We start from the raw sequence: 21,688 nt of genomic DNA, 5'->3' as shown, positions 1-21,688 counted from the left end.
AGGCAAAAAAATAACATCAGGCAAAAGAAACACTAAGCTAACTTCTACACACACACATTTCAACACAGACACAATCATACAGGACACACTCACCTTCAACACACACACTTACACTCACACACCCCAGCACGCACACACACACAAAATTGTCACCCTGGCCAACAGAACTGAGCCACCAACGGCTTTCATCATCTGCTTATCACCACAGGCAGGCTGCAACGCTGGGAGTCTGTGGAGACTCAGGGAGGCAAACGTACACATACACGTACACACACACACACCCAAGTACCAACACACCTACACACACACACATCGGCAGAGGCATGCTAATGAGAAGGCAGTGCTGGCCGTCTCCTGTCACCTGTGCACAGTGAAACTAATTTCGCCAATGTCCTTTCCGAGACGTGGAAGAGCGATAGAAACGACCACGGCGAGTTAAGAAAATGGAAATGAAATACCGGAGGCTACTCACAAAGAGTTGATCTGAATAAAGCCTGCAGGGTCTGGGATGGGAATGCCTTTCTGCATTCAACTCCTGTTGCTTATTAAATGTTGCGGGGGAGGAGCTGCGCTAATAACGCACATTGAAGGAAGGTGGAGTGAGGACGGGGGAAACTAGCGGGACAACAAGTGCAAGATTGAGATAATGAGTGAGGAGTGTTGGAGTGGGGGCGGCGGGGGGGATGGGCTGGAGAGACCGTGAAGGAGAGAAAAGAAAGTAATAACTGAGAGAGCTGCGTGTGAAAGCGAGTGACAGAGAGAGAGGCGTCAGACAAATTGAGTAATGAGAATACATGTCACAGGCAGATTAGAGAGGGGGTGTTGGTGTGTAGGCTTTTCCTGGGGGAAACACGACTTGCTTTTATTACCATGGGTATGCGTTTGCATCTGCGTGTCTGAGTGTGTGTGCTAAAGACAGGGAGCCAAACCTGTGTGATGCCAACTGATGGGAGTCGGATCACCCCTGATCGCTGATGACCGCAGACAACAAGCTGCTTTACCGCCGTGCCAAACACCATCCACTCACCCCCGCCCCCTCGGTGTTCAAAGTGATGTTTCGGTGCCAGGGTTCTCATTCACACTATGCCCTCTCTGCACGTCCCCATCCCTGTGGTCTGCCTCCATAACCAGTCCAGTAACCTTGCCTCACCTTCAAAACCCTTGGCCCTCCATCCTCATGTGTCCTTACACTCCCTTGTGGGCAAGTACCCAGTCTCCTCTGAACATAACTGCACCCCTCGCTCGCCACCTTGTAGCACTGAGCTGCCAAACAAACAGGTGAGAGCCGTCCCCCGCCACTCCAGTCCCCCCAGAGACCAGGGTCCCATTTCTGGACCAATTCACGTGATTGCCCAGACGCGCCCCTACAATACACCAGTGAAATCCTTTTTAGAGAGAGACACTTGTCTGGTGGTTGTCTTGTTCAAATACAGGAAGCGGGGCCACCATGTTTGGTTATCACATGGTCGGATGTATTTTTAGCGATAAACCTGGAAGTGTTGCCGTCATCGGTGCAGCAATGGATACCGCGAGCGCCGTAAGCATTCAATTAATATACACAAACGCGGGGCGCAATTATAGATTCTGGAGAGGCCGTGTTGCTCTATGCGATGGCGATTAGCACAGTGTGTGGTTAACGAGGGGCGTTACTGCTGGCTGCACTGAGCTCCACTGCCCATTAAATAGGATTCTTGGGTAGGGGGTGGTGGGGGGGATTTCCCTATCTCCAAATATGTCAATTATACAAAAAATGTGATTATGGCCTTGTAGGGAGTTAGGATTAGTGTTATCCCCTTGACTTTCTACTCTCAGGCTTGCTGTAGTCCATTATACAAATCTCTCTCTCCGCTCCCTCTACTTCTCGCCATCGCCTCGCCTCTCCGTCTCACTCAGCCCCATTTTCCTCACCTGGCCTTTCCACCCTATAATCAAGCAAAACTCTTTCTGGACCTTAAACACATATTTCCTTTCCGCCAGACACTTCTGATTGCTGCCATCTCTGATGGGCTTGCTGCAGGGCGTGATGTAACAGCGTTTTGTTATGGGGTGTTTTGGCATCGCTACCGGCGGTCGGATGTAGCCGGTAGGGCCGGTCCTTGTGAGAGTATTGATTAGCACGATGGGGAATATGTGTGGGAGGATCTATTTATCATCATACCTGCATCAAATGCAATCCAGTTTTGCAGAATCCAACTGTGTGCAGTTAAAAATTAAGTGTTTTCTTTTTCTTTATTTATTTATTTATTTATTTATTTATTTATCTTTATGTGGTAATGCCCCAAAGCTGTGTCTCTTCTCTCAAGCTTTACTGAAATGAGAAATAGATGGTGTCAACACTGGGATTATCGCTCGGCCAGAGCGGCGAGAGAAGGATGGCATACCAAAATGCCAGATGGATGCAGGGAAATGGATGAGGTAGAGGAATATATGAGAGAGAGGGAGGGAGAGGGAGAGAGGGAGACGGAGAAAGAGAGAGACAGTGAGTCACTGAGGTGCTGTTGGTCAGCACTCGGTAGAGGAAAGACATTTATTTTTATTTGCCTGTTCATTTATTTTTTCCCTCGATATGTCTTCTCTTTTCCAGCACGAATGACAAACACACACACACACACACACACACACACACACACACACACACACACACACACACACACACACACACACACACACACTAGATCGTGTGCAGCAGATGGAGTATCAGTGGAGAGTGTGTTGCGATGCACGTTGGATCTCAAATGTTTGAATGTTCTATAGAAAGACATTTTGTGGACTTGTTAAATAGTCTGATCACCGTATCGGGAAATAATGCGTGTGTAACAGGACAATCCATTGGTAGGATGGGGGGGTGCTGGATGGTTGATACCAAAGCATCGCTTGACTTCTAGAAGGAAAAACCTTAATAGTAATGCAATGTTTTTCTTCTAAAGGGGTTTGCTTGTCTTCTGAGTGTAATCGCTGCGTTTTGCTCTCAGTAAGTGCCCTTATTGTTTGTCTGACAACCCCTTAGTGTAATGGCAGTGGCACTATCCAATCACTTTGATATTCGAAGTAGAGCACATTCTATACCATTTATTCTAGAGAAGGATCAGAGAAAAAAAGTTTGGCAGCATTTAGAAACCATTAGAGACGCAGCGAAAAAAAGTCCAATGCAAACCGTGTCAACAGCAGCTGTCATACCATACAGCTTACGCTGGTGAAAAGAATCTCTCGGCGCTCCGATTTTCTGCTAAATTGAATGGCGCTGCATTTGTTCTATATGACGAAAAGCATCATTCACATGCATTTAAAATGTGTGATAAGTCAAACCCTTTCCCAGTCTCTTTATGGATGGTTTGTCATGATCGGATATGAATACCGTGCACAATCAGACAGAACGGAGCTCTCCATCTCCAAAGACGCCAGCCACTGTTTGATTTCATAATGTATCATTGATTTACTGTATATCGTGTTAGCAATATTACAGTATATTTAGCTCATGGTGGCATATATTTTCTGTCAGATGGAAAACCGATGCTGACATGAACGAACTAGCACACTGTCGTCATGAGGTGAGAGTTAATGGTGGTATAGGCGGCCATTTAGCATAGGCGTTGCGCGTATAGCAGCTCTTGGAAACCCTGATAAGCCAATTGATTATTTAAACCTCAGGCATTTAAACCGCAAAACTTTTTTTTTGTCATTGCGCCGCATGAATTACAAGATAGAATCGTATGGTATGCAATGATAGGTCTGGCCCTGACGAATTATGTTACATATGTTAACATTTCTTATCTGATCAATACCCATGGATTGGTGTGTGTGTGTGTGTGTGTGTGTGTGTGTGTGTGTGTGTGTGTGTGTGTGTGTGTGTGTGTGTGTGTGTGTGTGTGTGTGTGTGTGTGTGTGTGTGTGTGTGTGTGTGTGGTCAGACAGAGCTGCTAGTTAAACGCCCAGTGTTCACTGGTTTATTCAGGCGTGCCTTTGGTTTGACTCTAGTCTGTTGACAGTTGTGAAGTGTTGGCTGCCAGGGGTCCTTCCACGGAGAACACCGCTGACAGCATTGATATCGCCTCTCATTGCAGTCTTTTGTATTTTTAATGGGTGGCATGAATTAATAATAATGTGTGTGTGAGAGTGTGTGCACACTTTTCCTTTCCCTAACCACCTCTATGTATGTATGTAATGTATGAATGTGAGTGGGTGTGCGCACATTCTTGTCTTTCTGCCAGCATGTGTAGCAGAGGACTATGAATACTGATGGTTGGGTGGAGGGCCAGTGAGCCAGAACCTGGTCCACAGACCCGGTCCTCAGCCATCAGCATCGCTGCCCACTAGCCCTCTGTGTGTACGTGTGTGTCTGTGTGTCTTTCTGTGTCTCTGGCTGTCCGTCTGTGCATGCCCGATCGTCCTTTCCCTGCCGCTTTGTTCATGCACATAGTGTGCGCAAGTGTGTGTGTCTGTGTGTGTGTGTGTCTGTGTGTGTGTGTGTGCGTGTCTGATTGTGTGGGGGTGTGTGTATGTGTGTGTGTTTATGGATGTGTGTGTGTGTATGCATGGGTGTTTGTGGGTGTGTGTGTGTGCGTGCGTATGCATGGATGTTTGTGGGTGTGTGCGTGCGTGCATAACGATGGAGGAAGGCTTTTTGTCTGGCTTCCAGAAGGAGGGAGCAGGTTTTATCCGGTGGGCCTTTCTCAAACACAATGTGCTGCTAGGTTCCCTGCTAACGCATCGCCGGCTATGCGCCATGTGGGGGGGGGGGGGGGCTTTTGTTTGTGTGTGTGACGGCTCTGAAGCGGGTGCACCGGTGGAACACACACACACAGACACAGACACACACACAGACACACAGAGAGTGAGTGAGTGAGTGAGTTCATGCTCCATTTTTACCCTCTCCTATTTTTTGACCCACTGTCGCCCACACTGCTGTCTCCCTCGCTGTCACTCCTGAAATGTCCCATGCATGACGCACACACAGGGTAACACCACAAAATAGCCTTCTTTATGCTATTTTATAGTGCACCTATTAATAGAACCCCCTCCAATTGCCACAACTCAGCAGTCCCACACCAAAGTGCCTTACTTACCTTAATTGGCTTCTGTTTGCTGGGAACCCTGTTGTCCACAGCGTGTCTCACTGGCCACACCTCCTCCTCAGCCCTCAGCGACTCACTGTATGTATGCGTGTGTGTCTCTTATCATTACAGCAGTGTTGGAGGATCTCCTCTCCTCTGTCCTTCATCGTCTCTCTCTCTCTGTCTCTGTCTCTCTCTCTGTCTCTGTCTCTCTCTCTGTCTCTGTCTCTCTCGCTCTCTCTCTCTCTCTCTGCAGAGACAAGAGGGTGAGCACGCACTGCCTGCCAAGCAGCTTTGACAGAAAGACACTCACAATGCCCTATGCGTGTGCATGTTTGTAGGGTGGGACGTTTTTTGATTCAACAAGCCACCGTCCTCTCAGATATTATCACTCCGCATCAATTCACCCTCAACTCCTCTCATCTTCCCTCGTTTCTCATTCATCCTTTACGCCTTTCCTCTCGTCTCCCTTTATTCTATTACTCTCCTCATCGCCTTTTCTCTCTACTCCTCTCTCTTTCTGTCTTCCTATCTCGTCCTAATCCTTCCAATCTCCTCTTATTCCCTTATTTTCACCCCTCACTACATTACGCACACGTTCACACAGTCCCCAGCAGACACACGTACACACACGCATAGCTTTTAAGCAGGTGTTAGTCAGGTTTCTTGTCAGTTCCATCCATTAGATATAACGGTAGAGTCTACCTAAAAGGCTTTTTAAAAGTGTGTGTATGTGTATTTGTGCTCCTCTCTAATATTCTTTGCACTGCCCTAATTAATGTCATATGTCTCACTTAATACGCCAGTAACTGTTTAGCTCTCCTCCTCTCCCACTGCCTCTCGCCTCCCTCTCTCTCCTCTCTCTGCACATTTCCCCTGTCTTCCTCTCCTCACTGCACATCGCTCTTCCTCTCTCCTCTCCGCCGGTCCCCCCCCTCCTCATGTGTCCCGATGTGCCTCTAATCTCGCCGTGATCACGCAGGAGTGTCTGAACCGTGGCAGACAGTCCCCAGCAGACGGGTCGTTAGTAGGACCCGCCCGTCATCGCTCCGCAGCGTCATGGATGAGGCTGTGTCATGAAATAGTTTCCCCTTCTTAAAGAAGCGTTAAAACAATGCACTTTGTGGCGATGTGAAGCGCGAGCACTCCACGAAAAGATGGAGGAACGCTGCGGAATAAGAATAGCACAACCCGATGGCGTTTGAAGAAGTATTTCAGGAATTCAATTTTTTCCTGAATAATATATACAGTATGAGGTAATGTAATCGTTGGGGGTGCTGATGGACCCTATGGGCAGAGAGTGCTGCTGTGTCGGCAGAGTGGAGGGTTTTATCTGCTGTCGAAGGGAGTCAGCATCTAACGTTGTATTATGTTATTATCTCGAAGACTCTCATTAAATCGACAAGACCTCCTAGCATCAAAGCCGTTGTGTTTTTGCCTATGCGAGGACTCTTACAAGGTTACGTTAACCTAGAGCAATGTAGCTGTCAATCATAACCTTGACAAGACCATAACACAACCGTGCAGTACAGTTTTAACAAAGACGCAAATACCGGTATGTAAATTGCTCTGCTGTGTACATCTTGTGGCCCCTGTCTCTCTGTCTCAATGTCTCTCTCTCTCCCTCTCCCTCACTTACGCTGCAAAAGGCTGGCTCTGTTCAGGCAGATGCTGCCAATTCTTCATCCACCACCAACACCACCACCACCGCCAAAGCCGAAGAAAAGAAGACTTTGTCTAAGGACTCCATCTTGTCTCTGTACGCCACCAGCTCAATGGCCGGAGCGACACAGAGCCAGCATCAGCCTGCTGCGGGGCAAGGTACACGCACACACGCACACGCTAAGACTCACTCCTTCAGTGACTCATACACTCTCGCACACATATTCTCACACACAAACATGTTTTATGTGTGTGAGAGTTGCACGAACACACACAGGAACACACACACCCACACACACACACACGTGTATATATGTATATATATCTTTTTTATTTATGCATCCTCACACGCACACACAGGCATACACACAAACCAGGGTCAGAAATGTATGAGGGTTCAGGCCCAAGAATGCAGCAGAATCAAACAGAAATGCCACTGGGAAGAATTCATTATAATATATAATGAATGTCTAAAGGGAAGGGAAAGGGAAGTCTGGGGCCCCCTGCTTGAGCTGCTCCCCCCGCGACCCGACCCCGGATAAGCGGACGAAAAATGAGATGATGAGATTTTATTTTCCTTCCAATAATAGTATGCATTTCTTCACAATCCATCCACTGGAATGCAAAACAGCTCATTAATTATCTAATGTTGTACATTCTGGAAACACACATTGCTGCATATATTAAAGCACACACATGCGGTGGCTCTTAGAGTGCACATACAAATGCGTGGTCAACAGGAGACAAATGTGAGTATTGTTTCTCTTCCTTTCACACACCCTCATTCACATGTACGCATCAACGCATACATACTGTTGCCTTTGGTAAGTGCGCATACACTGACCCACTACAGTACACACACACACACACACACACACACACACACACACACACACACACACACACACACACACACACACACACACACTCACCCTTACAAACAACAATGGCACGCTTCAAGGAATGGATGCATCATCAAATGGAGGAGACTGAAGGCAAACGAAAGGTCAATGCAATTCAACAGCACTGAGAGAGTCAGCCTCTCTATCCCCCATAATCCCTTTCTCATAGGGGGCCCGTTGTCTTGTTGACGTAACCACTTCTCTTAAGGCCTATTGTGTGTGTGTGTGTGTGCGTGCGTGTGTGTGTGTGTGTGTGTGTGATTGTGTGTGTGTGTTCCACTGCCAAGTTTTGAATTATACCTATGATATCAAGTCTCCTGTGTGAATTGGAATACAATAGTGCTGTTTGTTTTGCCTCCCATTATTGCCTACCAATATCACACACACACACACATACAAACCATCAACAACAACAATAAAATCCACACACCAACAACAACATCCACAGATTGATATGGAACCGAGCACTATGGATCTGCTAGGTCCTAAATCTTCGGTTGTACCAAACCGACTCATTTTCTATTCGGTTGGATCAGCATGTGCACCTGTGTGTGTGTGTTAGTCAATAAACGTGTGTATTGATCCAGCTGATTTGTTGCCTGTGTGTGATACTGTTATTGTGAGATCCTTGGACCTAGCTTGGAGGTAGAGCTGGGGTTTACTGGTAACCGGAAGGTTGCTAGTTCCATCCCTGGCTCCTATTAGAGGGTCGAGGTGTCCCTGAGCGAGGCACCTAATCCCAACTGCTACCGATAAGCTTCCATGGTTTACTCCGCCGACGTCGTGTGAATGTGTGAATGAATGTGTGACTGTTCGGAGATAATGTGAAGCACTTTGAGTGGCCATTGGGTAAAAAGCGCTATATACTAATATAGTCCATTTCCCATTTCCTGTTACATTCTCCCTGTGCAGGCATGTTCATGGGCCAGCCCCAGATGCAGTACGCCGCCCAGGGCTACAACGGGGGGATGGGCGGGGGCGCGGGCATGATGCCCGGCATGGCGGTGCCCAACGGGGGCTACATGGCCATGGGTCAGGGCATGCTGCCCCCAGGAGTGCCGCAGGGTCAGGGCATGTACGCCATGCCCCAGCAGCAAGCACAGTGGAACATGAACCAGGTAACACGCACGCGCACACACGCGCGCGCACACGCACACACACACACACATCTATACTGCACACAGACACACACATCTATACTGCACACAGACACGAAGATAAAATATGCATTCAGCAGAGCGAATGAATACAGCTGTATCAGCGGAGTTAGATTTAAAACACAGGGGTAGGGAGTTCACTTTAGTTCATTAGTAGTCAATTCTTTCCGTTTCCCCGGGATTTCCTCATCTGCGGATTGATGTTCTTTAAAGTAGCTATCTATTTTAAGCGCTCTTCTTAGATAAATTATGCAATCAAAGGCTATTTTTTTTTTTTTTTGATGTATGAAAGATATTAAATCCTTTTTGGGTTCTTTTTCATTCGTCCCTCAAAGCTTCCAGGATCGACCTCATACGATTATGATTTCCTCTGGCCAGTAAAAATAAGACTTCCAGTGCGACATAACATGAGTAGTTCTGTTTTATAACAGTATTTCCTATTGGAGGACTATCCACAAAGTAGGTTATCCTCCACATTTTGGAAAATTGGCAAATAATGATTTTAAGCCATAGATTATGGCTTATGAATATTTCATCCCTCTCAAAATCCCGCTTAAAAAGCTGCTTACATGACCTGGGCTTGCCAGCACATCGTAAATAAACAAGTAAAAAACAAAATCGTTTTTATGGAGCCGTGGTCACATGACACGCATCCAGAAATACACAGTGGGGAAGTGACAATGGCGGGGAAACATTCACGTTGCTGGTAGCGAAAGACGCCGTCATGTAATTGAGTTTTGCCTCGCTCTGCCGTTCCGTCGGATTGTAAAACCATTAAAGCTTCTTTGAATGTTCAATGAGGAAATGGGTCGATGGAGATTCTACCTTTCACTCTGAACAGAGTGCGATAGGTGCGGTTCGGCTGCTGCACGTCGGTGAATGGAGCTCTGCATTGTGATAGTGCCCCTTTTATGTGCATGTAATCGAAGAGAGTACAGAGTAGACCACACGCACTCATACGCACACACTCATACACACACGCACGCACACACACACACACACACACGCACGGCACACACATGCACGGCACACACACAAGCGCGCACACACACACACTCACACACTGTTACGCACAGAATCATACGCACACACACACACGCACACACACACTCATACCCTCACTCTCTCACAACAACAAACACACTCATACTCACACTCTCTCAAACAAACACACACACACAAAGCAGGGTTATTGCAACGGCTTAAACACAACCCTTTCTCTGCATGTCCTGGACCTGGTCCAACAAACACACACACTACCACATGCAGACGCACACATTGTCTCCTGCAAGTGTGTCTTTTTTTGTGGGTTCGCGACACTCAAAGCTGTCTCCATTTTCTTTAGAACTACGGGTGGTTAATGAAAGATCATAAATCACCCCAGACACACACTGTGTGCGTGCGTGTGTGTGTGTGCGACTGTGCGTGCGTGTGGATCTGTGCATGCAAATTGCTCTGATATGTTCCACTAATATGGTTGATGCAGGCAAAATTGTAAGCTTGCGTCATTGTCTCTAGCTAATGCATGCAAATGTGCTACGGTAAACCTATTTAGCCACAGGCTCACTCTGAGCACGCACACACTTACACACACACACACACACACACACATTTGTCATGAGCAGGTGTGGGCGTGGTGGGTTATGAGGACATCTGGAGTTGGGCAGCATGTGGGATGGTGATGGATTCCAAAGGATAGAGGAGATAAGAGACAGCAGAAGTTCATTGAGGTTTTCACAACCTCACTTGGATCTGAGTGATGTGTGGGATACTTCTGCACCTCGTAAAGTGAAGTGAAATTTATTCCCTTGGCGTAAACATGTGACAGACCCGAGCCGTACTGCCGATGCCACACCTGAAATCACCATATATACTCCGGGGTAACGCCACGCGTGTTTTAACGTTGATGATAAATCCTGTTTATAAATACTTGCCATCCAACCCGTTTTATTGACCACATTTGTTATTTCTCTCTCTCTATCTTTCTCTTTTTCCCTCTCTCTCGTTCTCTCGATCTCGTTCTCTCTCTCTCTCTCGTTCTCTCGATCTCGTTCTCTCTCGTTCTCTCTCTCGTTCTCTCTCGTTCTCTCTCTCTCTCTCTCTTTCTCTTTCTTTCTCTTTCTCTCGTTCTCTCTCTCTTTCTCTTTCTCTTTCTCTTTCTCTCGTTCTCTCTCTCTCTCTCTCTCTCTCTCTCCCTCTCTCTCGTTCTCTCGTTCTCTCGTTCTCTCTCTTTCTCTTTCTCTTTCTCTTTCTCTTTCTCTTTCTCTCTCTCTCTCTCTCTCTCTCTCTTTCTCTTTCTCTTTCTCTTTCTCTCGTTCTCTCTCTCTCATTCTACCATCGGTGGGCTCCCCTACTTCAGATGACTCAGCAGATGTCGGCCATGGCGGCAGGCGGAGGGGCCGGAGCTGGGGGCGCGGCGATGGGGGCCCCAGGGGCCTTCGGCCAGCCGGCCCCCATGACGGGCTGGTCGGCCCCCCCGCCCTCTGGCCAGACCCTCAGCACCCAGCTGTGGAAGTGAAGCGTGGCCCCGGGAGTGTTGGCGGGCTGAGGGGGTGAAGCTGCCCACCCATCTAACACTGCCCTTGTCTCTCTCTCTCCACACGCACACAGACACATGCACAGAAACATAATCATAGACATACACAGACGCAAACGTATTCATACGCACACACACAGATATTGGTACACATACAAAGACACACGCATATTGATACACAGACACACACACAGATATTCATACAAACACGCAGAGAGATATTTATACACACACACACGCATTCATATACACAATAAGCATAATGAAAAGAACGCACAAGAGGCGCTGTCTAGCGGTCTCACCCCTTCTTCTTCTTCTCCTCCTCATCCTCCATTCCGAGCCCTCCCTCCAGCAGTCACGGGCTCTCCCTGTTAGAGACCGAACAGCAGCTCTCCTCTCCTGCTGTACTCAATACCAACTTTGACCTTTCCTGGCCGTGTTTCTTTTTCAAAGTTGTGGACGACAAAAGACCCCCGCGCCCACAACATCCTACCCAATATAAAAGAAAAAGAGCCACAAACTGGAAGCTGGAAGATGCTGGAGCAGCCAGACCTCGTGGTTAGTGTTGTCCTCTGGTAGGGCTTCTCTGATTGACCCCCTCTGCCTATGAGATCACACCACACTCACAATGTCTATTACTAATCCATTATAGCCTATCATGAATATAGTCTTTCTCTGAAGAAATAGTGAATAGTAGCGCGATAGTTTTTAAATGCCTAGGCTTATGGTTGCCCCTCTGTTGTCAGTCGACACCCATTGCTGTCCCCGACTCATTCTCTCCCTAGCCCCGCCCCCTCCGCTCCCCCCCAATCCGTGCGGCTGATCAATAATTAGTAGCCAATAATCGTCTCTAAAGTACTGTATCAACGTGAACCCAGTGTGAACGTCTGTGGAGACCCGTAAAAGAGAGATTCCTCCGCTTTACACGCTTGACTTGTTCATGTGTTGCCCTTTTCTCCCCCCCCCCACACAAGTTTAATTACCGAGGGTGTTCGTCCTGAATGGCTCTGATTCCGGTCGACTCGGCCTTCCGATAGGCATTAAAAACAACTAAACAAAGGAAGGCACAAAACAACATTCAGACGTAGGAGACAAGATTGTCTAGTCCTTAACCAACTCAGGGCAGCTACACCGTGGACTCTCGCGCCCCCCCCCCACCCCTCCCTAGTAATCGTGGACCGCCTGTAGCGGTATTACTGAGGGAGAAATGTCTTTCTAAACGACTGGGAGCTAGATGAGATGAATGTGGGTCTCGACCTATTTAAAGCCCTCCCCAGGTGCGGGGCGGACCTCAATTCGGCGTGCGACCCGAGGCAGTGGCACAGCGCGAGCATCCTACAGCCCTCCATCACACCCCTCTAGGGAGCCCGCCAGTACGCCAGTCGTCAGTCTAGTTTGTGTCCACGTCCGCCCCGGCTCCTCGTTGGTTAGATGTTGGAAATGATCATGTTCGGCTTTACCTGCATCCTAGCGTCTTTGTTTTATTTTTTTCATCATTTGGGATTGTTATCCTTCTTGTGTTTTAACGTTTTTCCTCCATGCCTTTTATTTATTTGAGTATGGGAGCGTTCATGTCCGCACTGTAGCGTCGGTGGAGAGTCTGATCCAGGGTATATACATTAGGCTGGACTCGCTTTGCTGTTTTTCTTCTTTTTTTTTTTTTTACTCTGCCCGGTCGGTTTGTGTTTTTTTTTTTTGCGATGTGTATCCGTGCTGATTTTATTCTGTGCAATGCAAGAGAACAACAAAAATAACAAGAAAATAAACCTGGACGACCCATAGGGGCCCAGCTGTGGCGTCTGGAGCCATGCATCACTGAGAGCCCATCTGGAGAGCGTGTGGTTTGGACAGTGATGCCGGCGCCCGTTGAATGCTCTTAATTTGTAATCTCGTTTTTTCCTGTTTTGGGGACCTGCATGAAAATCACTGGATGGGTCCCCGGCGAAGGCCCCGGGTCTACTGATGACATCATCACTGTCCAATCCGCTCGCGTCCTGCGAGGAAGGGCCACACACACACACACGAGAGACTGGAGCAACAGTGGCTGAAAGATATCGTAATGAAGCCAGAGCAAAACAAACATGAGCACACAGATACACACTCACGCAACCACACAGAGCCACGCACACACGTGCACACACACGCACACACAGGGCCACAGACACAGAGCCACACACAGCCAGCATGGGGGACACGCAGAAACTAGAGACAAATTTAATTCCAACGTCTTCCAGGTTTATTTCGGATGTTTACAATTTTCTGGTGCCTAGTACTGTAAAAAGAGGTTTTGTGCATTAAAACGGTGATCCGCCCTCCAACTCTGCTGTAATATATTGTGACCAGTTTTAACTGTAAGGGTTCCATTTCATCAGTCTTTCCTGTCTCTATTTTTTTGTTTTCTGAGTTTTACAATATGTTTATTTGGAATAAACGGTTGTTCTCCTGGACCTCTTTGTTTCCTTGTGTTTAATGAAACACCATCCCTCCCACACACAAACAAACAAACAAACACACACACGCACACATATCAACACGGGACAATGCAGACACGTTTCTTTGAGAATACGTAGGCTGATCGCCTCACTTGGCGGGCTGGCTGTGAAAGATGTGGGCTCTGCAAGGTGCTGATGATAGTATTCCTTTCAAAGCTTACATCACCACCTTGCTGTAATCCTCCCGCCCGTGAGAAGGACTAAGAAGTCTCCTTCTCAGGCCAGGTGTCTTTGTTGTTAGGACCACAGGCTTTGCATTATTGACAGCAGCGCGGTCCACCAGCCACACAGTGAGAGCCACTTTAATACGCAGAGCCAGACGGACTTCATACATCGGGGCTTTGCAAAGTGTCCACCCTCCAAGTCCAAGATCGTTTTTTCTTCTTACAAAGTAATTTCCATTTCTATCTTCTTGTTAGATCTGCAGGCCCGTAGGAAGTGTTCACAGCCCCATTATGGTTTGGCTCAGATGACGACGGTAGGTGGGGAACTGCTTAAGATCCACTTTAAACCAATGAACCCCAAAACTAATCTAGAATAAGAAAAGTATGTTCATTACCGTTTTTCCTAAACAATGCCTACCCGTGAGATTGGACCAAACAAAGGAAAAAAGGGAGGATAAACTAGTGGATCAAACAGCACTGTTGGTGTGTTTGCATCCATCAGTTCCTCATAAGTTAACCAAAATAACGCACACACGACAAACTAAACAAATTCACAGAAAACACCAGATCTTCTTTGATATAAAGGAGCCGCAAACAGCCATAGCACAGGGCAGCGTCGTCTCTGAAGTCCTGCTCACAGCACGAGAGGGTGATCCTCTTCAGCAGGGTCGCATGCAGTGTCTCTCCCCCCCCGGTCTCACCCAACACTCCCACAGAGAGAGAGAGAGCCCTCCCGGTCTCAGCCATCGCTCCCAGAGAGAAAGGGGAGAGAGAGCCCTCCCGGTCTCACCCATAACTCCCTGAGAGAAAGGGGGAGAGAGACCCCTCCCGGTCTCACCCCTTACTCCCAGGGAGAGAGAGAGAGAGAGAGACCTGGGCCCTTGACAGTTGAGGGGGAGAATGTCCCGTGCTTTTTTTCCAGCGGATTACCCAAAGAAATCCCATTTCATATGCAGTGTACGGTTTGAGGCTTCAGGGCTCGGGCCTGGTATCCAGGCGTGTCCGTCCCGTGCTGCTCGTCTCATCCCCGATACCGAGAGGAGGGTCTGCCGTGACGCCCCCCGCCGCCCCCTCCCTGTGGAGATGGGGATCTGAGCTTGGGGCGCTCAAACCTCGATCACCACCGTGTCCTTCCTGAACTTTGGTTCGTTCCCCATGTGTGGCTTCTCCGTGCGAGTGTGCCACACCAGCACCTGGAAGAGAGAGAGAGATTGAACCAATGATTGCACTATTGCACACACTATTGCATATACACCTCCATATTGTAAATACTGTGTCGAGTTTAGCTTTAATTTATCTGTTAAGACGAGATACCAGAATTTTAAAAGATCCCACATATAACTTTTTATGTATTGAGTATATTAGTGTAATATCTAATATGTGTATATATTTGGTTTTAATAATAAACTTTACCTCTACTATTTACTTTAGTTCTACTATTTATTGTTTTACTTCTTTATTGTTCACCCGCTTTGGCAATGTAAATGTTTGTTTCTCATGCCAATAAAGCTTTTTTAAATTACATTTATTGAAATGAGAGGCTGTTGGAACATCTTGTGTAAACAAAGAGCATAGAACTAGATGGATAGTGTTGGGTATTTGTTGTTAAAGAGACCAGAACACTGGTCGCAGTTTTGCTTGGCAAAAACAAAACAAAGCCATGAAAACACTAAGGTAAGAGACTCTGGATCTCCCGTTATCGGGTTGAATTTAGATGAAACATACTTGTTTTAGCGATTTTAGTCCTTCAATTTGGGTTGGTTAACAATCTACTCATTAAAGGGCCAGTAAAACCCTGCTTTAGACTGTTTGCTATTTTAGCAGGAGGCTCCAACTGCATTGTGTCCGTTTTGGTTTACAAAACTTACTTCCGGATTTGCGAAGATGATAATGAAGTGTTAATTAAGAGTTTATTAAAATTAGGCGTAATTGTTAACGTAATGGCCTTTCAATGGACTATACTTGTCAAGTGATTATGTGTGGGCTTAATTAATTTATGCAAACATATTCATGTTATCAGCCAATGGAAACACACACAAACACCAGTGGGCAGACATGATTAACTGTGAGCCTGACACTGCCTTAGTTTCCTGGGCTCTTTCGGCTGGAACGTGTCATTTCCTGTGTACTCTGCTACTAATTGGTCCATTTTGCATTTCTTAACAAGGTCAATACAGCATTCACTAAAGCATTACAATACACCACAGTGCAGGGAGGGAAAATACACCTGTTTGTGAGTGTGTGTGTTTTGTCTGTGTTTGCATGTAGCGTTGGGCAGTTTAATTATTGTATTATTATTTATTCATTATTGTTCAGAGCAGAACCTCGCCCTGCAGCCAGTATTAGCGGGATGTTTGTTTTCCTTGGTCTATGGGTGTGTGTGTGAGGGAGTGTGGAGCGCAGTGTTCTTAAAGGTTGGAGGTGGTGGATGGGGGGGGGGGTTTGTCTGTCTTGACCCAACCTTTAATACAGGAGAGACGAATGGTGAGCCCCCCCCCCCCCCCCTCCAGGCTGACAAGTCATTCCTTGCACCCCACCCTTTGCTTTTAGAAGCTGCTTTCTGCCTCTCTGTCCTTCTTCCACGTCCCCATCCATCAGCCTCCTCCTCCGTCCATCGTCAATCCTTTTATACCCTGCCTCTCGATCTCTTAACCTCATCTCGATCTCGATCTCTCTCGCTCTCTCCGTTTCCAAGACTCTCTCTCTCGCGCGGTCTCCGTCTCACCCTCCTTCTCTCTCTTTGTCCGGCGTCATCATCTGTTTCAATCTGCAGCTTCTCTCCCCCCATCCCCCTCCCACACACACATCACCCCCCTCGCCCTCCCATCCCCTCCCCCACTCCCCCCCGCCTCCTCCAGTCTCTACTGTCTGTTGACATTAATGCCGGGCGCCAGCGTCATTAGGGCATGTTGCCACTGTTGTGCATGAGCGTGCGTGCACGTGTTTGTGTGTGTGTGTATGTGTGTGTGTGTGTGTGTGTGTGTGTGTGTGTGTGTGTGTGTGTGTGTGTGTGAACAAGTGCATGCAGCATGCATGTAGCCCGCCTCAGAATCTTCCATTGTCAAGGTCAGCGTCCAGAGTTCTCCATGCAGGCTCCAGATGGGTATCTGCTCTGCAGAAAGGGACGCATTGTCCCAAATGTCACAGTGGCCTGGGGGAGGGCTGGGGGCGGCTGCTATACAATCTCTGGTTGGAAGGGTTCAAACGGGCTCTTCTCCAGAGCCTCGCTACACTTTCTCGTCTTTAGCGCCGTAGCAGTTTCAAAAATGAAATCCTCTAAAACCCTCCAATTTACAAATGCACAAGCCAGCGCATGTCAGCTGGTGAATACCACCGCCGTTCACCTGGAGATGTCTTCAGGGTTGGAGTGCGGGCCGTTCGCAGTCGCTATTCTCCAGCGTGCCTCTTGGACGAATATAACCCCGCATCGGGTCATTTCTCTTCCGTGGCTGCTGCTGATGATGTCATCACAACTTGCCGGCAGGCATGAGCGATGATATCGCATCCTGCCCTCGTTCCCCCAAACGCAGGGGCTCGCTGCCGAGTGATTAATGGAGATGCATCCCTCCCCTCCACCCCCCTTCCCTCTGTAGCTGTGGGCAGTGAGTGATGATGTCATGGCTCGTTAATAGCCAGTATTAATATCGGCGCCGGGGCACCTCTATTACGACTATTAAGTTAATGGCGCTGGTAATGGCGGTGGCGGCTTCAACGCTGCACTGTTGGTAGAACGCCGCGAGGAGGGGGTTGTCTACATACCCCTCACCTGGGCCTCCCCCCACCCCGACCCCTCCCCCCGGCCAAGATCTGTATCATCCCCTCAGCAAACTCCTCCGCTACGACCCACTACGACCTTCTACTTCCTGGAGAGCCCCTTTTACCCCCGTCCTCTGAGACATACCTCCTGAAGACAAATCCTCACTATTACTTTAACTGGTGGCTAAACCGATAGAGCGTCAATGAAATAGGCCAGGGGGGAACAACTCGTGGGAAGGGATTGCCTTGCATTGTCTCCCAGCAGCTCCCTGCTCGTCCGCATGCGCATCAATCCGTCGGCGGCGGGAGCCCGCAGGAGCGCTGCTGTAAATAGGAAGGGAGGATAATAGAGCCCATACGTCAGGAAGACTTCTTCTCTCCATGCAGCCCCGGATGCAGCCTGATGACACCGGCCGTGCCAGCAGGGCTTCGGCCGTCTGAGATGAGCCCCCCATCGATCCAGACAGCCCGGGGACCAAAGGCAGGGCCGAGGGGGCTGCAGAGGGCCCGTAGCTGTCCGACGGTGAGATGCCGGCCCCGGGTTTAGACGCAAGGCCCATCTTTCTTCATGAGTCACTCCAGTCAATATCCAGGGAAGGGGCCTAAGGGTATGGGCGTTGTTGCCATGGCAGCGGGCTGTAATGACTTCAGCTGTAGTATGTGCCTCAGATTGTCTGGGATGCACGTACACAGCCCCGATGTTGCTAAATGTGTTAGTGTCTGTGTGTGTCGCCACCGGCTGAATTTGACCCCAGATGCAGACTTGGTAATATAACCCATCATTTTGCAAGCTGTAGTGTGTTGCCTAGCTACAGGTCACTTGTGACATACCTCTGTCATGCAATTGGTTATTGATGCCAGGGGGGGGAAATACTCAGTACTTTGAAAGCCAAATGCCAAATTTAAGGTACACCTTCGAGGCATTTGTACCAATTTTTAAATGTCAGACTTCACAGCAGAATAATATTTGTATTTTGAAAATAGTGCCATTTCAAAAGGGTTTTCCTTTAAACCTCAAACAAGTAAAAACATTAAATAAAATCACCAAATAGTGATCATGGCATTACGTTTTCTACTGACCAATCAGTCGTTCATCAACCAATAATCATATCCTTCTACTGATCAATTAGTGGTTCCTACACCACTGATTCCGAAAAAGGATTCTGACTAAGCTGTGATTTTTTCCACCACTAATCAGAATCTTTTTACTGACCAATCAGTGGTTCACCAACCACTAACCAGAACCATTCTACTGACCAATCAGTGGTTCACTCACCACTAACCAGAACCATTCTACTGACCAATTACGGGTTCCTTCACCACTCATGAGAACCGTTCTACTGACTAAGCAGTGGTACTTCCACCACTAATAGGTGGTTCTTCCATCACTAATCAGACCCATTCCACTGACTAACCAGTGTTTCCTCCACCACTAACCATAACCATTATACTGCCTAACCAGTGGTTATTCAACCACTAACCAGGACCGTTCCACTGACTAACCAGTGGTTCTTACACCACTAACCAGGACCCTTCTACTGACCCGTGTGCAGTTGCTGGCCTTGGGCTCCAGGTCGCTGACGTTGGTGATCTGCTTGAGGAAGTCGGACTCCTGCATGCCGGGCTGGGACCCCCGCCGCTTGAACTGAGCCCGCGGGTTCCCAAGGATCACCTGGAGGTTCACCGCAAACCCTGCAGCCCAGGAGAGGGGGGGAGGAGGAGAGGAGAGGAGGAGGGGAGAAGAGGAGCAGAGTGGCAAGGTGAGCAGAATGGCTCATTGTAAATGCACTGAGAGTCCTTTTGGAGCCGCGAGAAGAAAACAGAAAACGTAGAGCGCAGTGCGGTAGAATTTTAATTACATCTGTGCAATTCATATCGGGCGAGATCCCACCACAAGGTTGTTATCAGATTAATCTGCTTCCATCTCACGGCCAGGGGTCAACGGAGGGGGTCACAGCGTTAATGATGATGCACTGCTAGGATGGGGGGGGGGGGGGGGGGGCTCAACTCTGAAAGTGACCCTTCAATGCCAAAAGCACACAAACAAAAAGGAACCACACCGCAAAATAACAATAAAAAACGAAATGACATGTGTCGAATAACAATCTCTAAAGGTGAAAGGAAAAGAGAGCATGTTGTTAAGACCTTTTGGAGTCACTGAAACGTGTCCCCCGTCTAATCAAACCTCCAGCGGGTCACCCCGGGGTCGCTTCTCCGCTGGCCTCCATTCCATGAGAGGGGCGGTCTGTACAGCAAACACGAAGAGGCCCTGACGACCCCACCCACGGCCCCGGCTGCCTACATACATCCCTCGACCCCGGCCCTGACCTCCCCCCGGGGGCCCGCAGAGGGGAGTGAAAGAGGGCCCGAGCGATGATGCACTTCTTGTTCATTACGGAATGTTCTTCTGGCCTCCGTTGTGTGGCGCCGGCCTCGTGGCCCCGGGCCGCCCGCCCCAACCCCGGGGGGCTCGGTGGTTACCAAGCCTCCATCCTTCACGGGGCACAGTTGACGATTCATTTCTTTGCAATAAGCCATGAGAAATGTGACTTACAGAAGGGGAGTATTGCGTTCACCTTGGATGTGTCATGTGTGTATGTGTCTGTGTGGGTGTATGTTTATAAAATATGAATTATATTTTCGGCTTATCCTTCATCGGCATTGCTGCCGTTATTGCAGACTCCCTACTTAGTGATCTTTGCCACCTCACCTCTGGGGTATTGGATCCTTTCAACACGTTTAGAATCATGAACCTCAACCTGCTCTTTGTGCTTCTGGATGCATTGCGTCAACTAATGCAGAGAGACACCTTTAAAAATGGAAGATGAACCGATAAGCCTGCCTTTGATGAGACTAAGTTGCTCCCGCTTGAATAGTCGGTGCAAATGATTAAGGAGGAGATCCCATGTGCGTGCGTGGGCAGCTGCATAACCGACTGATTCTGAGTGATGAAGGGGGAGGGGGTTAATTTGCGTCCACAAGGTGCCCAGCCAAATGGTGTGTGTGTGTGTGTGTGCGTGCGTGCGTGCGTGCGTGCGTGCGTGCGTGCGTGTGTGCGTGTGTGCGTGTGTGTGTGTGCGTGTATTTGTGCATTTCCAGCACTGTCGTTTACAAATCTTCAGAAGAGGAAGTCCCGCTGTATCAGGTTTGCTTTCCGTATTCCCCATCCAATAGCATCAGTAGTCTATGTGTGTGTGTGTGTGTGTGTGTTTGTGAGTCAGAAAGCCTGTGTTTGTGCTGTTTTTGCTGTGTCTGCTTATTTGTGCGTTAATGTGTGTGTGTTTTTGTGTATGTGTGTGTCTGCAGGATAAGAGCACATTCCCTACATTCTCCCTCCCCCTTCGCCTCCTCATCCCTTCCTTCATCCTCCGCTCATCTCTTCCTTTGCTCTCCTCTGTCTCCTTGGACTCCTCTCTTCCTCTCCTCGCCTCCTACCTCCCGTCTCCCCTGCCTCCTCTCACTGATATGATCCCCCGGTTGCATGGATTCAGGGGATTTGATGCAACTTCAGAGCACCTGTTCCATGAAGAGTGTATGTCAGCAGAGACAGAGCGAGGTAGACAGCGACAGAGAGAGAGAGAGAGAGAGAGAGAGAGAGAGAGAGAGAGAGAGGGAGAGAGAGAGGGAGAGAGAGAGAGAGAGAGAGAGAGAGAGAGAGAGAGAGAGAGAGAGAGAGAGAGAGAGAGAGAGAGAGAGAGAGAGAGAGAGAGAGGGAGAGAGAGAGAGAGAGAGAGAGAGAGGGAGAGAGAGAGAGAGAGGGAGAGAGAGAGAGAGAGAGAGAGAGAGAGAGGGAGGGAGGGAGAGAGAGAGAGAGAGAGAGAGAGAGAGAGAGAGAGGGAGAGAGGGAGGGAGAGAGAGAGAGAGAGAGAGAGAGAGAGAGAGAGAGAGAGAGAGAGAGAGAGAGAGAGAGAGAGAGAGAGAGAGAGGGAGGGAGGGAGAGAGAGAGAGAGAGAGAGAGAGAGAGAGAG

General features: G+C 48.5%; 2 protein-coding genes across 5 annotated transcripts in view; one reads left to right on the top strand and one right to left on the bottom strand.

The window, feature by feature from the left end:
* Window positions 1–13,755, top strand: part of smap1 (small ArfGAP 1) — a 73,652-nt gene extending 59,897 nt beyond the window's left edge. For all 4 annotated transcript variants that reach the window (XM_030379542.1, XM_030379541.1, XM_030379538.1 and 1 more), the window contains 3 exons: window positions 6,701–6,872; window positions 8,528–8,733; window positions 11,132–13,755. In XM_030379542.1, the coding sequence (XP_030235402.1) occupies window positions 6,701–6,872; window positions 8,528–8,733; window positions 11,132–11,290 (537 nt within the window). In that variant the 3' untranslated portion in view covers window positions 11,291–13,755. The remainder of the gene's footprint in view (window positions 1–6,700; window positions 6,873–8,527; window positions 8,734–11,131) is intronic.
* The window catches only part of b3gat2 (beta-1,3-glucuronyltransferase 2 (glucuronosyltransferase S)), a 26,765-nt gene continuing 18,032 nt past the window's right edge, over window positions 12,956–21,688 (bottom strand). The window contains exons 3-4 of the mRNA XM_030379543.1: window positions 19,264–19,412; window positions 12,956–15,157 (exon numbers count right to left, since the gene is read on the bottom strand). Of these exons, the coding sequence (XP_030235403.1) occupies window positions 15,071–15,157; window positions 19,264–19,412 (236 nt within the window). The 3' untranslated portion in view covers window positions 12,956–15,070. The remainder of the gene's footprint in view (window positions 15,158–19,263; window positions 19,413–21,688) is intronic.

The sequence above is a fragment of the Gadus morhua genome, chromosome 15 (genome assembly GCF_902167405.1).
Source record: "Gadus morhua chromosome 15, gadMor3.0, whole genome shotgun sequence".
NCBI classification, from domain to species: Eukaryota; Metazoa; Chordata; class Actinopteri; order Gadiformes; family Gadidae; genus Gadus; species Gadus morhua.
This window is presented reverse-complemented; position numbering and strand designations above follow the sequence as displayed.